Source organism: Guillardia theta, assembly GCF_000315625.1.
Source record: "Guillardia theta CCMP2712 unplaced genomic scaffold GUITHscaffold_52, whole genome shotgun sequence".
NCBI lineage: Eukaryota > Cryptophyceae > Pyrenomonadales > Geminigeraceae > Guillardia > Guillardia theta.
The window spans coordinates 508,519-527,696 of NW_005434622.1; the positions used below are offsets into that span (position 1 = coordinate 508,519).

General features: G+C 53.3%; 5 protein-coding genes across 5 annotated transcripts; 4 read left to right on the forward strand and 1 right to left on the reverse strand.

The window, feature by feature from the left end:
- Positions 1-640: 640 nt before the first annotated feature.
- On the forward strand, positions 641-1,217 carry GUITHDRAFT_53262 (hypothetical protein; the record flags this gene model as incomplete). The annotated part of the gene is made up of 4 exons (XM_005829501.1): positions 641-683; positions 735-806; positions 865-888; positions 934-1,217. Coding segments are annotated over 4 exons (423 nt in total), but the record flags the coding sequence as incomplete, so codon positions are not given.
- A 3,082-nt stretch (positions 1,218-4,299) lies between these two features.
- On the forward strand, positions 4,300-6,779 carry GUITHDRAFT_111551 (hypothetical protein; the record flags this gene model as incomplete). Its single annotated transcript, XM_005829502.1, has 15 exons — positions 4,300-4,401; positions 4,921-4,968; positions 5,019-5,150; positions 5,245-5,313; positions 5,406-5,479; positions 5,621-5,663; positions 5,711-5,779; positions 5,831-5,863; positions 5,919-5,976; positions 6,088-6,170; positions 6,216-6,286; positions 6,340-6,394; positions 6,447-6,501; positions 6,552-6,619; positions 6,669-6,779. 15 exons carry the CDS (start codon positions 4,300-4,302, stop codon positions 6,777-6,779), a joined length of 1,071 nt encoding a protein of 356 aa, XP_005829559.1.
- A 3,252-nt stretch (positions 6,780-10,031) lies between these two features.
- Positions 10,032-11,416, forward strand: GUITHDRAFT_153566 (hypothetical protein; the record flags this gene model as incomplete). The annotated part of the gene is made up of 1 exon (XM_005829503.1): positions 10,032-11,416. A coding segment is annotated over exon 1 (947 nt), but the record flags the coding sequence as incomplete, so codon positions are not given.
- Positions 11,417-12,766: 1,350 nt separating this feature from the next.
- Positions 12,767-13,789, reverse strand: GUITHDRAFT_158129 (hypothetical protein; the record flags this gene model as incomplete). The annotated part of the gene is made up of 4 exons (XM_005829504.1): positions 12,767-12,880; positions 12,908-13,261; positions 13,309-13,387; positions 13,467-13,789. The coding sequence occupies 4 exons, from the start codon at positions 13,787-13,789 to the stop codon at positions 12,767-12,769; spliced, it is 870 nt and encodes a 289-aa protein (XP_005829561.1).
- Positions 13,790-14,686: 897 nt separating this feature from the next.
- GUITHDRAFT_111554 (hypothetical protein) lies at positions 14,687-19,169 on the forward strand (the record flags this gene model as incomplete). Its single annotated transcript, XM_005829505.1, has 22 exons — positions 14,687-14,695; positions 14,776-14,883; positions 14,944-15,201; positions 15,251-15,319; positions 15,372-15,389; positions 15,445-15,519; positions 15,567-15,628; positions 15,681-15,912; positions 15,966-16,050; positions 16,631-16,770; positions 16,836-16,955; positions 17,003-17,238; positions 17,286-17,367; positions 17,415-17,641; positions 17,820-17,889; positions 18,083-18,132; positions 18,177-18,249; positions 18,303-18,351; positions 18,417-18,442; positions 18,521-18,596; positions 18,759-18,823; positions 19,083-19,169. The coding sequence occupies 22 exons, from the start codon at positions 14,687-14,689 to the stop codon at positions 19,167-19,169; spliced, it is 2,217 nt and encodes a 738-aa protein (XP_005829562.1).
- Between the last annotated feature and the right edge of the window lie 9 nt (positions 19,170-19,178).

The window sequence follows — 19,178 nt, forward strand, 5'->3', positions numbered from 1 at the left end:
CTCTTACCCTCACCCCTTTCAACCCTTTTCCTACTGCATGTTCGCCCACTTCACATGTTCGCCCACTTCACATGTTCGCCCACTTCACATGTTCGCCTACTTCACATGTTCGCCCACTTCACATGTTCGCCCACTTCACATGTTCGCCCACTTCACATGTTCGCCCACTTCACATGTTCGCCCACTTCACATGTTCGCCCACTTCACATGTTCGCCCACTTCACATGTTCGCCCACTTCACATGTTCGCATTTTGTTCTAGATTTAGAGCACCCACAGAAATGTTTTACTCATCAATATGCTAGGAGAAGACGAGAGGGTAGGTAGCAAGACTAGAAGAGGACGAATCAAACTTTAGACGCCTGCTCTAGATTTAGAATAGATCCATTCTTCGACCTTCTGTTCTAGAATCAATCTTGACTTTGACAAGGCAGGTCCATGGCCAACCAGCGCCATGGCTTTCTTGTCGTGGAGTACGCGGGGAGTGGAGACAGGTGTCTTCTCCTTCCATCCTCTGCCATAGTCATACTTGCTCTATCCTGACACTCTTGCTTGCAGATATGAAGGGGAATGGGTAAACATCTCAGTTGAGTCTCCCATCATGAGCTGATTGCACAAACTTTTCATCTCTGTAGGTCTTAGGGAAGAAGGAAGGAAAGGGTCGCTACACTTCTCACAATGGGGGTAAACCTGCAGCACCTGCGTGAACATGCAGGATAGTGAGTTGATTTACAGATTTGTATGAAGGAGAATACAGAGAAGGCAAGCGGAACGGGGTTGGGTTGTACAAGTATTCCAACGGCGATGGTGCGAGCTTGCTTCACATGTTCGCTTGTCGTACTGACATATTGGTCGATTCGTGAAGAGTACGAGGGGCAATGGCTCCGAGGTAAGCCTTCACTCGACCTATGTCTAAGATGACACTTGCGTCAAGGGAAGAAGCACGGGCAAGGAAGAATGTCGTTTGTCAACGGAGCCATCTATGAAGGCGGATACAAGGAGGACAAGAAGCATTACAAGGGGATCTACAGGCACGCCGACGGGTCTTGCTACACGGGTGAGTACAAGGATGGCAAGCCGTCGGGCAGGGGAGTGTACATCTTCCCGACGGGAGAGAGGTTTGAGGGAGAGTTTGTAGGAGGGTTCAAGCACGGGAAGGGCACAGTGACTCTGACCGATGGGATGAAGTACACGGCCAAGTATCACCTGGGGAAACGAGCTACTCGCAAGAAAATCCTCGCGCTCCCCTCTGGGTTCAACGACGAGGACGAGGGCTTGCTTCCTACCCCGAGCACTGGCCCAGCAGCAAAGGCGGCCAAGGGACACGAGAAGATGTTTTCCTTTGCGAATGACGACGACATGAAGCTGAAGCAGGCTCCTGCGAAGCTGTCGGACTTTGATTCGATGGCCTCTAGAGACTCCCAGAGGAAGTTCGGAATGGCGGACAAGAGATTCGGGATGCAGAGCGCTGAGTACGACAAGAGCCGGGGGTCGGAGAAGAGCCTCAAGTTCGGGGAGCTTGACATCGACTTCTTCTCCTCGGACATGAAGGGCAAAAAGCAGCAGGAGGTGCATCGGATCGATCGCCGCGGCAGCCAGACGTCACACCTTGTCCTCACCGATGAGAGGAGCGCGCTAGATGCCGCGGCTGCTCGGTCGCAGCTGAGCAGCTCCCACTCGCATAAGGCGTTCGATTCCGATGCTCTAGAGCTGTTCAAGTTGATGGATACAGACGGTAACGGGTACCTGAGCTGGAAGGAGGTCTCGGTGGCCCTGTCGACCTTCGGCTTCTCCGCCTCCAAGATTGAGAGGATCTTCGAGGTTGCAGACATCAACAAGGACGGTCAGATCTCGATCGCCGAGTTCTCCGAAGGGATCGGTGAGGGTTCCAGAGGTCAGGGGAAGGAGAATTCGTGTGTCTGACTTGCTCCCTCCAGTCCCCATCCTGCTGGAGACGGAGCAGATCAAGAACGAGATCCGATCGCGGGGAGAGTTCAAGGCGACTGAGTACCTCGACGTCACCATCATCCAGTGCCGGAACCTACCGGACCTGAGCAGCAACGTCATCGACAACAACCTCTCCTACTGTCCCTTCGTCCAGCTGCAGTACGGCGGGAGGGCCTTCCAGACGCGGGCGGCCAAGGGCTCACTGAACCCGGTCTTCGACCAGACGTTCCGCGTTTTCGTCAACGACGCGGTGGACGAGTCGGAGTTCGAGTTCTCGGTGATGGAGTGGGAGGTCACGACCAACCGGGCCTCCCACGTCGGGTCCGCCAAGGTTTTGTGGAGGGACATCAACGGTAGGTCGTCTCAGGAGTTCCACGAGACGCTGCAGCTGAGGCGGCCGGACGGGCGGCCACTCATCTTCCAAGACAACCCGTCGGTGCTGGAGATAAGCATCGAAGGAGAGAGCGTGAGTGAAGCTGCGGATCGTGATGATGCGCGTGTTCATGGGGGGCAGAGGAAAGGGAGGAGGGAGGGGAAGGTGGGGGGAGTGATGGGAGGGGGAATGAGGTGGGTTGGGAGGTGTGTCTGTTTGTTCCTTGCTGGTGTTGTTGTGCCGGATATCTTGTTTGTACTCTGCTGGAAGGATGTTTTCCTCTCTCCTCTTGATGTTGCCTTGTGTGTCGTGATGCTCCTCGATCAGCTTGACATGTCATGCCTGCATGCCACATCGCGAGTTGCTGACTTGAGCTGAACTTATCTTCTCAGCTCCCGATCCTTCTTAAGATCGACATCGGGACTGCTGAGAACCTCTCCCATGACGAGCGCTTCCTCCCCGATCCCTTCGTGCGCGTCACCGTCGCCGGCCAGCTGTACGAGAGCAAGGTGATCAAGCAGAGCAGCAGGCCGGAGTTCCACGAGACTCTATCCTTCAACCTCTTCTCTGAGGATCTCACCAAGCCGCTCACCCTCGAAATCCTCGACTGGGGCAACAGCAGGGGAGGAGGAGGAGGAGGAGGAGGAGGAGGCTTCCTAGGCATGGTCCAGTTTCAGCTCCACCAGCTGCTGCTGAGCAACAGCTCAGCCAACGGTTGGTTCCCCCTCCTCGACAGGTCACTCAAACCCATCGACCTCGACGATCAGCACCCTGCTCGCCTCTGGCTGCGCGTGCGCTGCATCCTCCGTTCGGAGACGCGCGATGGAGAGTCCGAGTACGGGCTGAGCACGCGGCCCAGCAGCTCAGGTACTCCGGCGCAGAGAAGCTTCATGGACCCCAACGACGTTGAAGAAGACGAAGACACGGAGGAGGAGCAGTGGGGGATGGCGCAGGAGGAGGAGGAGGATGAGAACAACTTGATGCAGTTCCTCGGAATTGACGACAGCCGTGCTAAGGCCGGGAAGAGGGAGGAGAGGTCAAGAGCTGTCACGTCCAGGTCAGCCAGGAAAGCCTCCGGGGGCAGCCTCTCGAGCTCGAACGCGGGAGGGTCGGGGGGAGGGAAAGTCCTGACTGAGTCCGAGGAGCTGCAGGTCGCCAGGCTGCAGAAGAAGATGGAGAAAGCGGCAGCGAAAGGAAATGTCGCCGTCGCCGAGCAGTACCGCAAGGACATGCTGCGGCTGCAAGGGCTGGACTACCTGTCCTCCCAGGAGATCTCAGAAGGCGTCAGGAGCTCGAGCGTCGAGCTGGAGCTGGATCAGGATGAAGCTGCCAGCGGTGAGGAGGAGGAGGAGGAGGAGCTCGGAATGTACGACCCTCTCAATCAGGGCATGCGCAACGACTCTTCGAACATGGCCTCCTCCAGCTACGGTGGTGCAAGCGGCTCCTATCGCTCAGAGTCAGTACAAGGAAGTCTGAGATCGCAAGAGTCGCGACTGACGCAGGAGGAGGAGCAGAAGGAGGAGGAGGGAGAAAAGTCGAAGAAGAGCATCTTTGCTCGTATGAATCCTTTCAAGAAGAGATGAAGCTGTCACACTTTTCAAGTTCTGTATGAGTAAACTTGAGTCGACACTGAAGTCACCGGACCCGACGGCCACCAGGCCCCGGGGCCCGGCCGGCTACCGGGCCGGCTGGTTTTACTCAGAGTGACTCACTGACCGTCAAGTTGGACTCCGGGAACTTCGGAACGGTAGTGAGTTTGTACGATCCCCTCATCCCCTTTCAGACCCCAGAGGTTGGCCCCCATTTTGCGCCAAGCGATGCAAGGCTGGAGGGGTGAGAGGGGCGGGGAGAAGAGGAGGCAGCAGACGGGAGGTGCAGGGAAGAGCGAAGAACACAAGCGAGCGAGAAAGAAGAGAGCGAGGGAGCTTGCAGAAGAAAACTGTCATCAAAGAAGAGCTTCCAGTTCTTCAGTCCCATGAGATGTATCGCCGAACTGGCATCAAGAAGCCCTATCTCGTCATTCTGCTCTTCCTCGCCATGGATGTGCGAGGCAGAGGAGAACGTCAGATCGTTGACAATATGGTATTCGATGAAATCAAGCACGTCCAACACATTGCCAGCAATGGAATCGTTAAGTGTTCAAGCTGTGGAAATCTCAGGAACGCACAAATTAGTTCCATAGAGAATTGCAAGGGCGAAATGTGTCTGAGCTGTCTCAAGTCAACAGAATTTCTTTCTATTTGCTGAAGAAAAAGTGCTCTGTGTGCGAGAAGAGGGCGCGTTATGGTCCCAGTATCTTCGACCCCCTTCGATGCCGATTGCACAGGTTCGTTCAGCTTCAGCAAGTCGTCTGTGAGATGTGAGTAGGGAGGACTGATAAGTGTGCAGGGAGGAGGGAGACAAGGTATCTAGTGCTCTGATATGTAAATACGACGATTGCTTGCAGAAGGCAGGTAAACCCACACCGCACACGTGATGTCAATCCTGGATAAGCACGACCGACCTTTGTTTGTAGTCTACGGAGATCCGTCGAGAGGGAGGGCAACATACTGCAAGGTCTGCACGCAAGTGACTATGTTGACCGTGATCACGAAGCACTAGGAGCACAAGAACGCTTCGCACGTGAACCTTCGGAAGAAGAGATGTCAGGTTGCCCGTGTGTTCATGGCGACCAACCTTCTCTTGATTCAGACGCACAGCACCCGGAAGGATGTTCGAGGCCCTCGGTGTTCGGGACGTCGATCCCGTTGTTCTGCGGGGAGCACAAGGGGAGAGGAGACATCGCTCTGAGGTCCCATGCTGCCCCGTCCCCCCTTGGTTGCCTGACTCCGGTCGCAGCGGCACCAGATGCCAGAGATTTGGATGCATCAAACAAGTCGCGCGAGACTTCTTGTCCATCACCTCCTTGGCTGACATGCTCCCTAGGCCTCTTTTGGCAATGTTGAGGACGGAATCGTCATGTACTGCCTACGGCACAAGGGAGAAAATCACACGGTGAGAGATTGAGGAGGACGAGGAGGAGGGGAGGGGAGGGGAGGGGAGGGGAGGGGAGGGGATGAATTTGTTCCGGAAGTGACTCTCAGCAGTACCTTAGGAGTGTCCGATGCAAGTACCCCGAGGGATGCACTAGATGGGCGACCTTCGGCAATCAGAACGCAAGGTAAGCGCTGCTGCTGCTGCTGCTTCTGCTGCTGGCGGTGCTGCTGCTGCTGCTGGTGCTGCTGCTGCTGGTGCTGCTGCTGGTGCTGCTGCGCTTCTGGTGGAGGAGGTGGTGGGTTGAGAGAGTGAGGTGAGCTGGCAGTGGGGCCCCGCTCTTTTGCCTGGAGCATCGGGATGTTGGGCAGGTCTGTTGTGCCGGGGACAGCGGAGGGCTCAACAAACGTGTGCGTAGGTGAGAGTGACAGGAAGGAACGAGAGCGCGCGATCGCAGCGGGAGCTGTGCGAGTTCTGTCTCCGCAAGGTCCTGCTCCTGAGCGAAGCCTGTTCCTGCTGCGTTGACACGGGCACGCAGATCTCGAGGAGGAACATGGCGAAGCACTTGAAGGTCGAGAAGGCTCGGCGGCTCCCTAGTGCCCCGGGGGCTGAGACTGGCACTGCAGGGGAACTTCTGCAAAGTGAAGGGCCTGGTGGCGATGCAGATGGCGAGAAACCGATTCGGTGATGGGAGGAGGAGGAGGGGGAGGAGGGGGAGGGGGAGGGGGAGGACGAGGACAAGGAGGAGGAGGAGGAGGAGGAGGAGGAGGAGGAGTCTCGGTGATAAGGGCCCAGGTCGAGATGTGACGGAAGCACTCAAGGGGAGGTCAGTCGGCAGACATCCGTCGCTGCAATCAGCTCCCGCACCTCCGGCTGAGGTCAACAGGAGTTGTCAGGGGTCAGAGAGTTGAGCAGGTTTCCAGATCTTCATCAATAGCGGGGAGGAGAATCGGACTGTAGCCCTCTTAGGAAACTTCACCTCCTGCTGCCTCAAGTAGGGCTGCTGTCGTGGCCATGGACGAGGAGGGTTGTCACGAGCTCCTGCAGGTGCCAGCAGAACAAGAAAGGTATGCGGTACTGCAGATTCGTCAAGAAGCACCTGGTGTGCTTTCGACTTCTCTGCACAAGAATCTCGTGTCATGCAGCGCTTGCAGGAGCCAGGAGGGAATGTGGTATCGCTGGAGAAGCGAAAGACTAGTCAGTACCTCGGTCTGTCTTCTCAGAGAGGCTTCCTCCCTTGCCTGATTTCCTCTCTTCAGGGGTAGGATGGAACGAGCAGAAGCGCAAATGGAGAGTGCGAATGACCACGGACGGCAAGACGCTTCATGTTACCCATATTTGCATTATTTATCTGCACTCCTGATGTCTTGCTGTAGGTTGGATTCTACGACAACGAACTTGAAGCTGCACAAGCGTATGACCACTTTGCAATGTCTCGCAATGTTTCTACCAAGTTAAATTTTCAAGACTCGAAACGTGTAAATTAGTGAGATAGGATAATAAAAGAAGACCCTCAAAAGTTTGACCAAACAACTTGCAAGACATCAACAACGTTGCAAGCAACGTGGTACACAGAGAAACAGCACCATCAGCGATTACTTCTAGAATACATGTCCTTCCTAACATCATCACACGCTGTAAGAGCTGCACCGAGACGATCGGTGTACAAGCACCTCAGGCCAGCTCAAAAAAAAAGTTGGTCGGTACAACCATGACCAACATTCCAGAGGAAATTCCTGCAAGGCCAAGGTTCAGCACAAAGAATCAAACCATAGGCAAACTGAATACCTCTCGAAGTCCTTTGCTTGTTTTTCATACTCCAGCCAGCGTAGAGCGCCATCAACTCTATTGCATAGCTAACCAACGTGCTAGAAATGACTGCTAATCCAAATTTTTTTGATTAAAATCGGTGATCTTGACGCGAGCGCGAGGAATAAAGGTCCACTTTATTCTTGTGACCATCAAGGATGCGGGCCGTTGCGATTCCAAGGAAAGTGCGATGTGATGAGACCAATCCCCAATAAACCCAAGAATAACCCCGATGAAACGTTCTCCTCCCATACGAGACAAGACAACCCATGCGCCATGACTTGCACACAACATCCTAACCAGCAACAACCTTGATCCTTCGAGGAATGAACGGATTCACGAACACAAGTTGGGAATGGAGTGCACTGCATAGATCTGGGATCTGGTCCTTCAAACTGACTGACACAGCAGGATGACACCAACAAGACACTTTGAAGCAAACCGAGCAGTGTGAAAAGCCAACGCAGAGGGTAGCAGGTGCAGAAGCAAGCCAAAGTTACAATCCAGGCAACCACGAGGGATGGCAAGTGTCAAACCAAAAAAATGGAATAAGCACATATGGTGCACACTCTCACACGATGACTGAACTGAATTAGTACAATCTCGGGAAACACCTATTGCAATCACACGGGATGCAGCTAAACGCGTGTCAGATGCTTGAAGCCAATTCTCAACAGGAAAGTGATTCGCATCAGAAGATCGCACGATGGCTTGTGTGGAAGGAAGGAAGATAAGCAACACCAAAGGTCTGAATTGGAAAGTATGATACAGCTGAGAGAGCGTTTGCAGGATCTGAACACGAGTGTTGCAAGATCGATGTGAAGGTTCACGTTGGATTGTCAGATGGGCTGGGAGAGGGAGATGTGTACGCGTGAATCAACATGAAAGAAGTCAGCAACACAAACAACATTGTTCCTTACATGGAGGGGGTGAAGAAGAAGACGGGGGATGGCATGTCGAGGCATTGAGGTGAGGTGCAAGCACGCAAGAGAACCATTCTCTCATCACATATGTAGGGTGAACTCCATGCTTCAGCGAACTGTGTGTGCCTATGCCCATCTTCCGTTGTGCCCATCCTCAATATCCTACGTGAACCATTGACTGTGACTTGTGATTGACGAGCTGAGTGTTGGGTGCAGTGGCTGTGCGAGCTGTAGCCTGGGCTGTGGAGACATGACGGTGTTCTGATAGCTCTGCGCGCTTCCAGCTGGACGCCTTTAGCGCTGCGTACTGAGCCCATGATCCGATAGCGAGCTGTGGAGCGTGGACGATGATGATACTGCGAGCTGCTGCACATGAGCACGCCTCCATACCTGCTCCTCCACTTTCATGGCGGCAGGCGGTTGGCGGCTGAAGGAGACCAGGGACCAAGGGTGTATTTATAGCCCCTGCAACTACCCCTACCCCCCTACAATCACAGTGAGTTTGAATGCAAACCAAATTCCATGGATAATGGGGTACTTTATCTAGAACATTGGGGAAGCTGATGGGGTAGTCATCTAACATACCCCACCGTGGTAGGAACAAAAGAGTACCCCACCCGTATAATGAATTGAACGCCCTTACCCGGTCCGTTACCGGTGTCCAAACCAAGTTGGTTTTCTAGAATCTCCAATTCGTGGTACAGCAACGAATACATATTTCATACTAAATTAAAACCATATGAAGTTTACATGACTACTGGTATTATTGGAGTTTATTTTTAGATTCATTTCAAATTGAATTTAACCCCTGACAAGGTACATGTTGAGACATGTAAGAAAAATGATCCTTTTTTTGGATACTTTGTAATGTATAAAATGATTTGTTTCTACACATTTGTATCATTTCTGTCTGTGGTATCATCTTAAAATTGATCTGCCGCTAAAAGGACTCCCTGGATAACTAATTAATTAGTCAACTCACAACCTACTAGTTGCGGTACTGATGAAGCCGCATCGGGCCGCCGCCACCGCGCCGGGTTTAGGCACCCCCCCTGTCATCCAACCAGATGGTGATGACTAGGGGTAGTAGTATTGTCGGAGGGGTCAAGAGATTGGACTCGATCAAGGGTATGCATAGATGATAAAATATATGATTATCTTCATATGGAAAATCCACATCCCTATACCTTCCCGAAAAGAGACAGCCTGTGACATCCCAGGTGTGAGAAGTTAGCTTCATGACGGGTAGGTGGTGATGTGTAGGAGGGGTACCGGGCCAACGACAATTTGAAGGGTTGGGTCACCGAATCAAAATGTGGTCGAGGTGAGGGGTAAAGAGAGTTGTGATAAGGGGTGGGGGTCAAGTGAGTGATGGGGTTATCGCTCCAGGGGGTGAGTTGAAGTTGCAGTTGGGGGTGGGTAGGATTGTATGTCATGGTAGTGAATGTGAAAAAATTGGGGTACTTTGATGTAGTAAGGGGGGTAGGGGGTGATACTCTAAAGCAACATCAGGGTGGGTACAGAGGATACAAGATAGGGTAGTTAGAAATTGAATGTTAGGAATATGGGGGTACCTACGGACAGAGGCTCATGGTTGCAAGGGTAGGTAAATCAAGGGAAATATTATCCCTCCAACCATTGATAAGTTCTAAGTAGAACAATAGCAAACAATAAGGAAGGTTCAAAGATACCATAACTTTGTTTCACATGTATGTGCTTCTAAGGGGTAGTGGTGACGAAAGGGGGTGGAATTTTGATGTCAGGGGTAGGGTAATGGAAACAGGTAGGTGGTTGCGGGAGGAAAGCGACGGAGCGACGCTTGGTGAACTGAAGAGAAGGAGCGGAGTACGGAGCAAGGAAGGGAGGAAGAGATCAGAGCGACGGAGATCCGACAAGAAGAACAGCGAGCGAGAGAGAAGGATCGACGCTCGGCGACTTTGTTGTGTCGCTCAGTCTTCAGCCAGGAGTGTCTAAACTGTACAAGTACAGAGATCAGCCCAGGGGTCAACGGCAGTGCCCTCGGTTCGCGAGCCCGAGGACATTCAAGGGGCAAGGCGGCGAGCCTGACTGGCAGGGAGGGACATAACTGGCGTACAGCACTCGTCGAGCAGTGTGCCGTATGTATTGAGACAGACTTGACTGTTTTGGTTGGGGCAGTTTATACAAGGAGAACCTTTGCCTTGTTGCCCTGCGTGCTCGAACTCCCGGTAGCTCCAGGAAAGAAGGAAGAAAAGCCGTTCTCAAGATGTGCAACGAGGTTGCCGCCTCTGGTCCATTGAAGAGGCACAAGACCAGAGGACATGACGCTTCAAGGACCAGAGACAAGTGGCGCAAGAATGCAGAGTCGAAGAGGGTGCTCGGCGAGAAGGGGATGAAATGCTTGAAGGGATTCCTAGATGAGGAGATCGCCGTGATGCCTCAGGCTGGCAATGAGAACTTGCCGTCCATCTTCGTGACACCTGCCGAGATCATTCGGTACACGCTGGCAAGCTTTGCCTCCAAAGGATGCGGGAGGCGAGGGCAGGCTGCGCCCATGTTCGCGGAGGTGTACGGAAGTGTGGCCCACAGGGTTGTCTGCACTGATGTTGAGATTGAGAACCTTCCAAATCCTCCCACTGACTTTGACGTTCGATTCTACATCCCGAAACTCTTCGGGTGCGACATGTCATGCTTCGACATCTGTAGGAACATCATTGAAGAACTCCTGGCCATGAAGCTGCGGCTGATCCTTCAGGCAGAGGACCCTTCAGCGTGCATGATAACACTTGTTCGGACAAAGTACTTCCAGAAGCAAGTTGTCGTTGGAAACAGCTTCAGCCTCCTTTCCATTGGAGACTTCAACTCTGGCAAAGCGATCGACATTGAGTTCTGGAGGAACCTAGAGGGAGGGCGCAAGTACTTTGATGACGCGAACTCGTTTGTGATTCCTCTGAACTTGGAGCAGCTTGCGGGTGTCATGCCTGTCAATGCTTTCACTATGACAGAGTCGTTTCAGAGAGCACTCGATCTTGCTGCCGCCAAGACCCTCGTGGTCGACGAACCTCTGAATGTCCTGAACGGGTTGACTCTGTACGCGCACGCTCTTTGTCACAAGATTCTGCTCCCGGAGGATATTGCTTGTGAGGACAGCTATGGCACGCTCTTTGCGGACTCGTTCATGGACACCTGCTTCATGCTGCAGGGCAGGTTTGACGACCCATTGAGATACGTGAAGAGCTTCATTCGCTCGCACTACACCGGCGCGCCGATCTGTGCCCTGGTCACTTTGACTCAGATGATAGTGGAAATCTTCCACCATGGTTCCTCGGACTTCACGGGAAGGGCTGTCGAGCAGAACGTTGTCGTTCTGTTGTCGAACTTCTTCGCTGAGCTGCTCTACACTGTGATCTCCACCATGGAATGCAGTGTTCGATCATTGGACATGATACTAACCGTCGCCAAGTTCGTCAAGAATCCCTCGTGTCTCAGTGAGAGCAGTGTGGAAAGGATACTGACACTTCCGGGAGAAGGTGGCAGAACGATGAGGCTGATCAAGAAGTGTGGGGAAACCGAGCAGGCAGCACAGTTTGGAGAGCAGGTTGCGGACAGGCTGAAGAGATTTGTCTCCGAGAGTATGGCTACTTGGAGAAATGTTGCCCTCCTGTCAACCTGTGAGGCCCTCGATGTAACGTTTGATTCCTCAGCAAAGGGGAAGTTGATCAGCCAGCAGGACAGAGGGTCACTCCTGCCTTTCGTCGAACTGTTGCACTGTTGTTTGCAACCTTGCGAGGAACAGCAGGAAGGCACTCAAGGCTCAGCATCGTGTACGATCGACGATCGTGGCACCGGCACGTACTGGAGCGCAGAGGGTCAGGGCTCAGGTGGGATTTCAACGGAGGTTGCAAACCAGGAAGACTTGAAGCAGTTCCTCGATTTTCTCTGCAGTGCGCTCGATGTCAGGCTTGCGGATAAGGGAGGCAACGTCTGTGAATCTCCCCAGACTGCGCAAGAGGAGGAGGAGGAGGAGGAGGAGGAGGACACGGCTTCTTCGACTCTCGACTCAGTATCCGACACTTCATGGGATGATCCAGATGCTATCTTCAGGATCATACAGCCTGAGAATGACGTGCAAGACGAGCGGGGGGGAGCCTCTGAGGTCTTAATCCACAAGGATCTCGACATATTGAACATCAAGTACATTGACGAGCTTGTGCTGGACCAGGAGCTGGAGCCTGAGCTGGTAGGTCTCAGCCGCCGCGGGGCCAAAGATCGCTCTTCAGGAAGGAACAAGCAGCGAGCTCGGACGCCGTACTTGACCTTGAGACGGCTGCTAAATCTGGTGGCGGAACGTTCGAAGAAAGATGAGTTCCCGTTGCATTCTTCAGAGGCGATGAAGCAAAACAGAGCAAGCACCAACGATGCCGGGAGCAACAGGACGCTGCTGGCTTCTTGGCAGCCTCCTTCTCCAACTCCTCTCTCCCCCCTCCGCAATTCTGTGAAGCAGTGCAAGATTTTTCCCAGCCCTCGTTTCTCTTGCTTCCTCCGCGGGAGGATCCAGCAGGCGGGCTGATCCAAGATGACCCCAGGCCTCCGAAACTAACACCCTCTTGTTTTGAATCAGTGACGCTCAAGTGATGATATTTGTACATTTACAGGAGGAACTAGATTCCAATGCAATGATATTAGATGAAAGTGTATAAAAAAAAAGGAAAGTAAAACAAACAAAAAGAAATCTTGTCGTGATTGTATTGATGAAGAACAAATCAACCCTGACTAGGTACGGCCTCGACTTGATTCTTTTTCTCCTCAGCTCTTTGTTTGCGTCTCTCCTTGATCAATCTTAAGTCCTTGACGACAATTTTCTTCCCTTCCAGATCCTGCAATCTCTTGTTCGTTGTCTCCACCACTTGCTCTTGCAGTTTCTTGTAGTAATCCACCAGGTGCTGATCATTAGCCGTCTCAGCAACCTTGATCATCTTGGAGTAGGGAAGCCTTGTAGCAGCAGGCTTGCAAGGACGGAGCTCTCCTTCGCGGTCTATGTACTCAATCCATGCCATGTCCGCGTTGTCTCCCTTACGAGGAGCGATGCATCGCACTATGCGTGTGTAACCGCCATGCCTCTGCGCATACCGCGGGACCAAGTCCAAGAAGAGCTTTGAGATGCTTTCTCCTGTCCTCAGAAATCCTCCAAGCTGTCGACGGGCCATTAACGTTCCCTGCTTCGCGAGCGTCACCATCCGATCCGCCACTCGCCGAAGCTGCCATGCATATCAGTAAACAGCGCATATGCCCGCCAAGGGTCAACCGCTTTAGCTCGTGCCACAGTCGTCTTGATCCTTTCATACATGATGAGATCAGTTGCCATATTTCTCAACATGGCCATCCTGGAAACAAGAGAACACAAAAAATCACATCTATCAGTCAGAAATCCCTTTGGACATCAAACAAAAGCTCGTCCCGTACCTCCTGTCATATGGACGGTTCAATTTATTCTTCTTCTGCCTATGTCTCATTCCTCTCGTCTGCTCCCATGCCACCAGCCCCAACTTTGTACCCGCCATCGGCATGGGCGAGGTCCATAGGGTAGGAACAGCCATCAAACCTCTTGGAGCCATTGAATTCACAGCACCGAACGTTGACAAGCGGCTCATGGGCGATGAGAAGGAGGAGAAGTACCTCTGACGGAGGGATGTCGAGGAGATGGTCTTAGTTTGCATGCTCTGAGCGGTACTTCTTCCTGCAAGCGACCCGAGCGCCCGCACCGCACCCGCCCTCATTCGCTGCATTCCCACGAGCATCGCTGCTGCCAGCGGCGGATGCGCGGAATATGAGGGTGATGATCTGTACCGCCGCCGGCTCTGTCGGACCGTACGGGCCCGGCGGCGGGCCGGACACCGGGCCGCCGGGGGGCCGCCCGACCGCCCGGCCGGTCCCGGAGTCCGATCCGATCATCACCGGGCCGGGCCAGTCACAGCAGCAAGTTACTCAAAGTACGGTCACAGCAGCCTTAACTGAAGTGAGTAAAGTTGCACCTTAACTGATATGAGGATAAGTGGAGTCCACTGATCAGGCTCCGGGGCCGGTGACGCCGCCGCGGGGCCGGGTCCCGCGGGCCGCCGCCGCCGCGCCCGCCCCGGGCTGAGCCTCCGTCTCCGCGGGGCGCGGCGCCGCCGAGCAATCGGATGATCGGTGCCGTGGCATTCGCAAGAGTCACGCCAGTATAAAATAAGAGTAGTATAATCTCTTAATAGTTGGTTTTACTCAACTGTGATCTGTACCATTTAAGGCTGACACGTTTTTAAAACGCTCTTGTAGAGTTTTACTCCAGACGTAGCCTTACGGTACCCTACCCACCTCAATCAGTTTGACACACTGTGAAAAGTCTTCATAAATTGTCTCCCAGATATCTTGAAACTTTGAAATCAAAGAGAATTATTTTCAGGATATCTGAGAATTTTTATCAAACACCCCCATTGCTTTTTCGTTCACGCAAAGATTCCAGATCTGACCTTTTTTTTTCGATGGATGGGATCCGTGCAGGGGTGATCGGGGAGGAGGGGGTAGTGTGTGGATAAACAGGTGGGTAGTGACGCTAGAAAGCCGTGATTTCGAGATCCATAATGAGGGGTAGGGTGGGGGTGCTAGGTTGCAGGGCAGGCTACCGGTGGTCGTATTAGCTCGGCATGGCTGAGGTTCGTGTTATTTCATGCTCCTTGCTGCCGCGGCCATGGATGACGATGACGATGACGATGGATGACGCATGTGCTAGCAGGTAGACTCCAAGAGGAAGCGCTTCGACCACCTGTTCGAGGAAGCAAGGCAGCTAGTACACTTTGTGAAGGAATGCTCGAGTGAGAAGTTTTTGATGCGGGACATTGAGGTGCTGCGCGGGAGATCCGCCCGAGTGTTGATTCACAACTGACATGCTGATGGAAATCAGGACGCGGAAGCGATGCTGCAAGAGTGCCTGGAAGCCTACCACGAAGTGATAGACTCACTGGATCCCGATTCACAGAAATTGTTCCGGATCAACGTGGGCGACAAAGTAATGAAGCTGAACAAGGAGCTCACGGATTTCGTTGCCATAAAAAAACCACCAACGCCAATAGGATTACAGCGAAGGAAATCAGCTACTGCCTTGGATATGAAAAAATGTATACCGGGCACAACTGGCATGGCTACGGCTAACATGACTAAGGTCTCACTCGTTAGAACCATTTTGAGTCATTCATGACCTAACAACTCAGATCTCATCACGGTGCTTGGACTCCTTACTTAAACTTCCATCAACGAAGAAGATATCAGATGATACCCTGGTGAATTGTACAACCTTTGCTGTTTGGGTCAGTGAGTTTAATCGTGCTACAGGCTTTTAACCCCGTCGAGGTTGATGCAACGCTTGCGTCACATTGTAAACTGCTGACTTTCAGTCATTTCCCAGCTATCCCCAAGATCTCGCACGTCGTTCCTGCGCCTTCCACTTAGCCGCCTCAAGGATTTGACCGAGGAAGCATTGGTGTGTATTTCCAAGCGCCCTGTCGGGTAAAATGACTTGGTGGATAGCTTTCCAAACGCGCCGAATTGTTTCGTCAAGACACAGAGGAGGCCATGGCACTTGCGCAGAAGTGATGTTTAACCTCTTGTTGAAGTTTGATGTTGACGGCTTCGGGTTCGCAGGGCCTTGGAGGCGTCCAGCACTTGTTTAAGAGACTATTTCTCGTCGATCAAACCATCGGAGCTGTCGTCTCGCATCAAAGTGACGTTTGATGCTTATGCCAATGAGAAAGGCCTGTTAGAGCGGAAGCAAGTACAAACGGCATTCTTGGAGATGGGTAGGAGACTCAAAGAAGATGAAATTGATGTACTGATGGACGAGTTCGATGCCGATAACAATGGTGCTTACGATCTGGTGAGCTCCAAATCAACTCCTTCCAAAACTGAAACTGACGGACTTATTTGAAGCCGGAGTTCGAACACATGATTCGTCATTTGATCGGCACGAAATGTCCTGTAAGTTCGCTATTGTGGTGTCTGCACCTTTTTGACGGTCTGTGTTTCCCAACGAATAGGAGAACTGCCTTGTATGCACAACGATCAAAGTAAGAAAGTCAGAATTATTTCGATCAAACTCACGTATTTCATAATCTTGCAGAAAGTGCTGGACAAAGCAGGTCATTTTGATGCGCCGACGCTCAGTTCGGAGATGCGAAAGGTCGCTATCAAGTGAGAACACACTGGAGGCCGCGACTCGTTGGGCCCTGTTTTGCAGCTTTCGTGTATCAAGAGTAGAATTGAATGAATTGGATAGACTGACCCCTAGGCGATGTCTTTGCATCTCATTTCTCAGTCCGATGATTATGCCCGGACGGTAATCACTGAGTGATCGGACTCGGAGCCGCGGCCGCTAGCCGATCGCTCCGACTGAGTCCCAGCCTGGCAGCCTGAGCCTGGCCTGCCCGGCCGCGCAGGTCACTGGCGCTGATCGGCCCGGGTGCACTCAGCGGCCGCGGTCACCCCGTGTCGCCGATCGGACTCGGCCCCCGACTGCCGTGACACCGGCGGCAGGAGTCACCGGGTGTTCGGCCGTTTCCCGTAACTGTAATTTGACTCGCATAACCGTCTTTCAGCGAGATTTCGGGGCGCCATGGGCACCGAGAGCGGAGGAGGGTCATGGTGCGTGTACGTCTCCTTCCTCGGGGTCGCCGGGCTGGGCGAAGTGAAGGTCCCCTGCAAGGCCAAAGACAGCATCCGCCACCTGCTGATCAAGGTGAGTCAGTCCTGTCCTCCCTGCCTTCTCGCTCGTCCCTCCTCCTGAACCTTGGTTGGGCCCAGGCGAAGGAAAGGGCGAGGATGATGCTCCCTGAGAACACAGACGCGTCACTGATAGAAGCAGCGGACTCTCTGATCGAACGTTCTGGAGCCATCCTCTTCCAGGGAGACAGTGTGTCCGAGGTCTCTTCTCCCCTCTCGTTCACTCCAGTGGGACTGAAATGCTGCAGGTGCTTTCCAACGGCGACCGAGTTACAGCGATCAGTCCTCTGATACCGAGGGATGCGGTGGAGCAGCAGATGACAGAACGAGCCAGGTCAACGAGAGGACGGAGCAAGAAGTCTTCCAGGCGCCAAAGGACTCCCAGCACCAGTCCAGAGGACTCCGGGACTTCACATTCGGGGACTTCACGATCAAGATACCGCACCACTCATGGCACTGAAGAGTTCCTCAGAGGAACGGACAGGTGAGGAGAGGATGACAGTGCAGGCGAGCACAAACCTTCCCCCGCAGGCCAGCCACGGGGATACCAGCAGCAGGGTCGATGAACTACAAACAATGGCAGACCAAGGGGCACGACGATAGCTACGAGACGGTAACTTGCGACGCTCGTCAGGTCTCTTGACGCTAAGATCATTGCAGTCAAGTGCGGGCTCTGAGAACTCTCCTCCTCAAGACGCGAAGCGACAATCAGTCGTGACCCGCACGCCGGGCGATGGCTCAGTCTCCTTCAGCGTTGTCATGCCGCCGCCGTCTATCAGGATGGACGACAAGTCAAGGATGAGGGACAGCCGTCGAGACTCGTACACCGACTCGTCCCTCATCAACACGACGCAGGAAGGTGTGAAGCACATTGACGATCTGAGACGGTCGTCGGCATGACCAGCCCTCCACCAGCTACCCCAGTGACGGCGCTGGTGCATCAGACCATCAACAACATTAGTGGCCCTCCTCTTGCTGTGAGCTGGCTTGCTTCTTTGACTGTCCTCTACCTGCGTCTGATTGTGATCCGTCGAAGATCCGTCAGCGATACAAAGAGATTCGTAGGCTCAAGGGAGGACAGAAGACGATCGTGTACCTCGGTCACGACACTGGTTGCCCATCGTTCTACCGCGAGGTTGCGAGATCTTCCTTTCCCATCTGTTGACGATGTTGATGATGATGATGACGACGATGACGACGACGAGTGATGATGATGATGTTGATGATGTGACATTGATTATTATGATGGCGACGACTGTGGTGGTGGTTGTGACGATGATGATGATTATGAGGAGTGTGACGATGACCATGACAATGACGATGCAAAGGTCGTGGTAAAGTTGATGCCGGGCAACTCTGCTGGGGACGTGCTCTACAGGTGGGAACGGTCGTGTGGGGCCTGAGGCCTGACTCGGTCGCAAGATGGAAGCAGGAGATGAGAACAGTTGCCAGTCTCCGGCACCCGAACATCGTCACCTACTTTGACATGGGGCAGGTCAGCCTGCCCTGACGCGACGGGACTAGGAGTTGGTGACGGTGGGACGGCAGGACAACGACGGGTCGCAGTACCTCGTGATGGAAGTCGTGCCGGGGACAGGTAGCTCTGCAGCGGAAGCCGAGTAGCTCCTCTAGCTGACACTTAGTTGCCCGTTGCCATGGCAGATTTGCAGCAGATCTTGGATACTCAGGTGAGAGAGACCTGCTGTGATCGTAGAAGTTGCTGCTTGCTGCTTGCCGGTAGGATGAAGTTGCTGACTAGCTGCCAGGGTTACCTCTCGGAGGACCAGACCATCTCCATCGTCATCGGCGTCCTCCATGCGCTCGTCACTGCACATTCAGCCGGTGAGGAGCGAGGAGGAGGATAAGGAAGGAGACGAGGAGAGGAGAGGAGAGGAGAGGAGAGGAGAAGAAATGCAGATATCTCAATTTCATCTCCAACGATCGGAGAGGAATGCTCTTTCATTCTGATCAGAGGGGATGATTGTCCTTTCACTGTTGTCTCAGGGATCGTTCATCGAGATATCAAACCATCGAACATCATCGTCGTCCTCTCAACTCTGCATATCAAGGTGAAGAGATGGAGGGGTCGAGAATGAGGGAGAGGGAAACGAGGTCGGAGGAAGAGGAGAGTGGAGGAGGGAGAAGGTGAGGAAGGTGCAGGTGACAAGGAGGGGGGGGGGGGGCAGTGATCATGAAGGAGGAGGAGACGAAGGAGTGGTGGTGGTGGTGGTGGTGGTGGTGGTGGTTAGTGGAAGAGGAGGAGGAGGAGGAGGAGGGGGAAGAGGAGGAGGAGGCGATTTTACGGGGAGCTGACGAGGGAGCGATCAGCTCATCGACTTCGGTCTAGCAAAGCAGATGGATAACGCGTCTCTCATCAGTCGAATCTACACGCCCATGTACTTCAGCCTGGCATAACGATGCCAG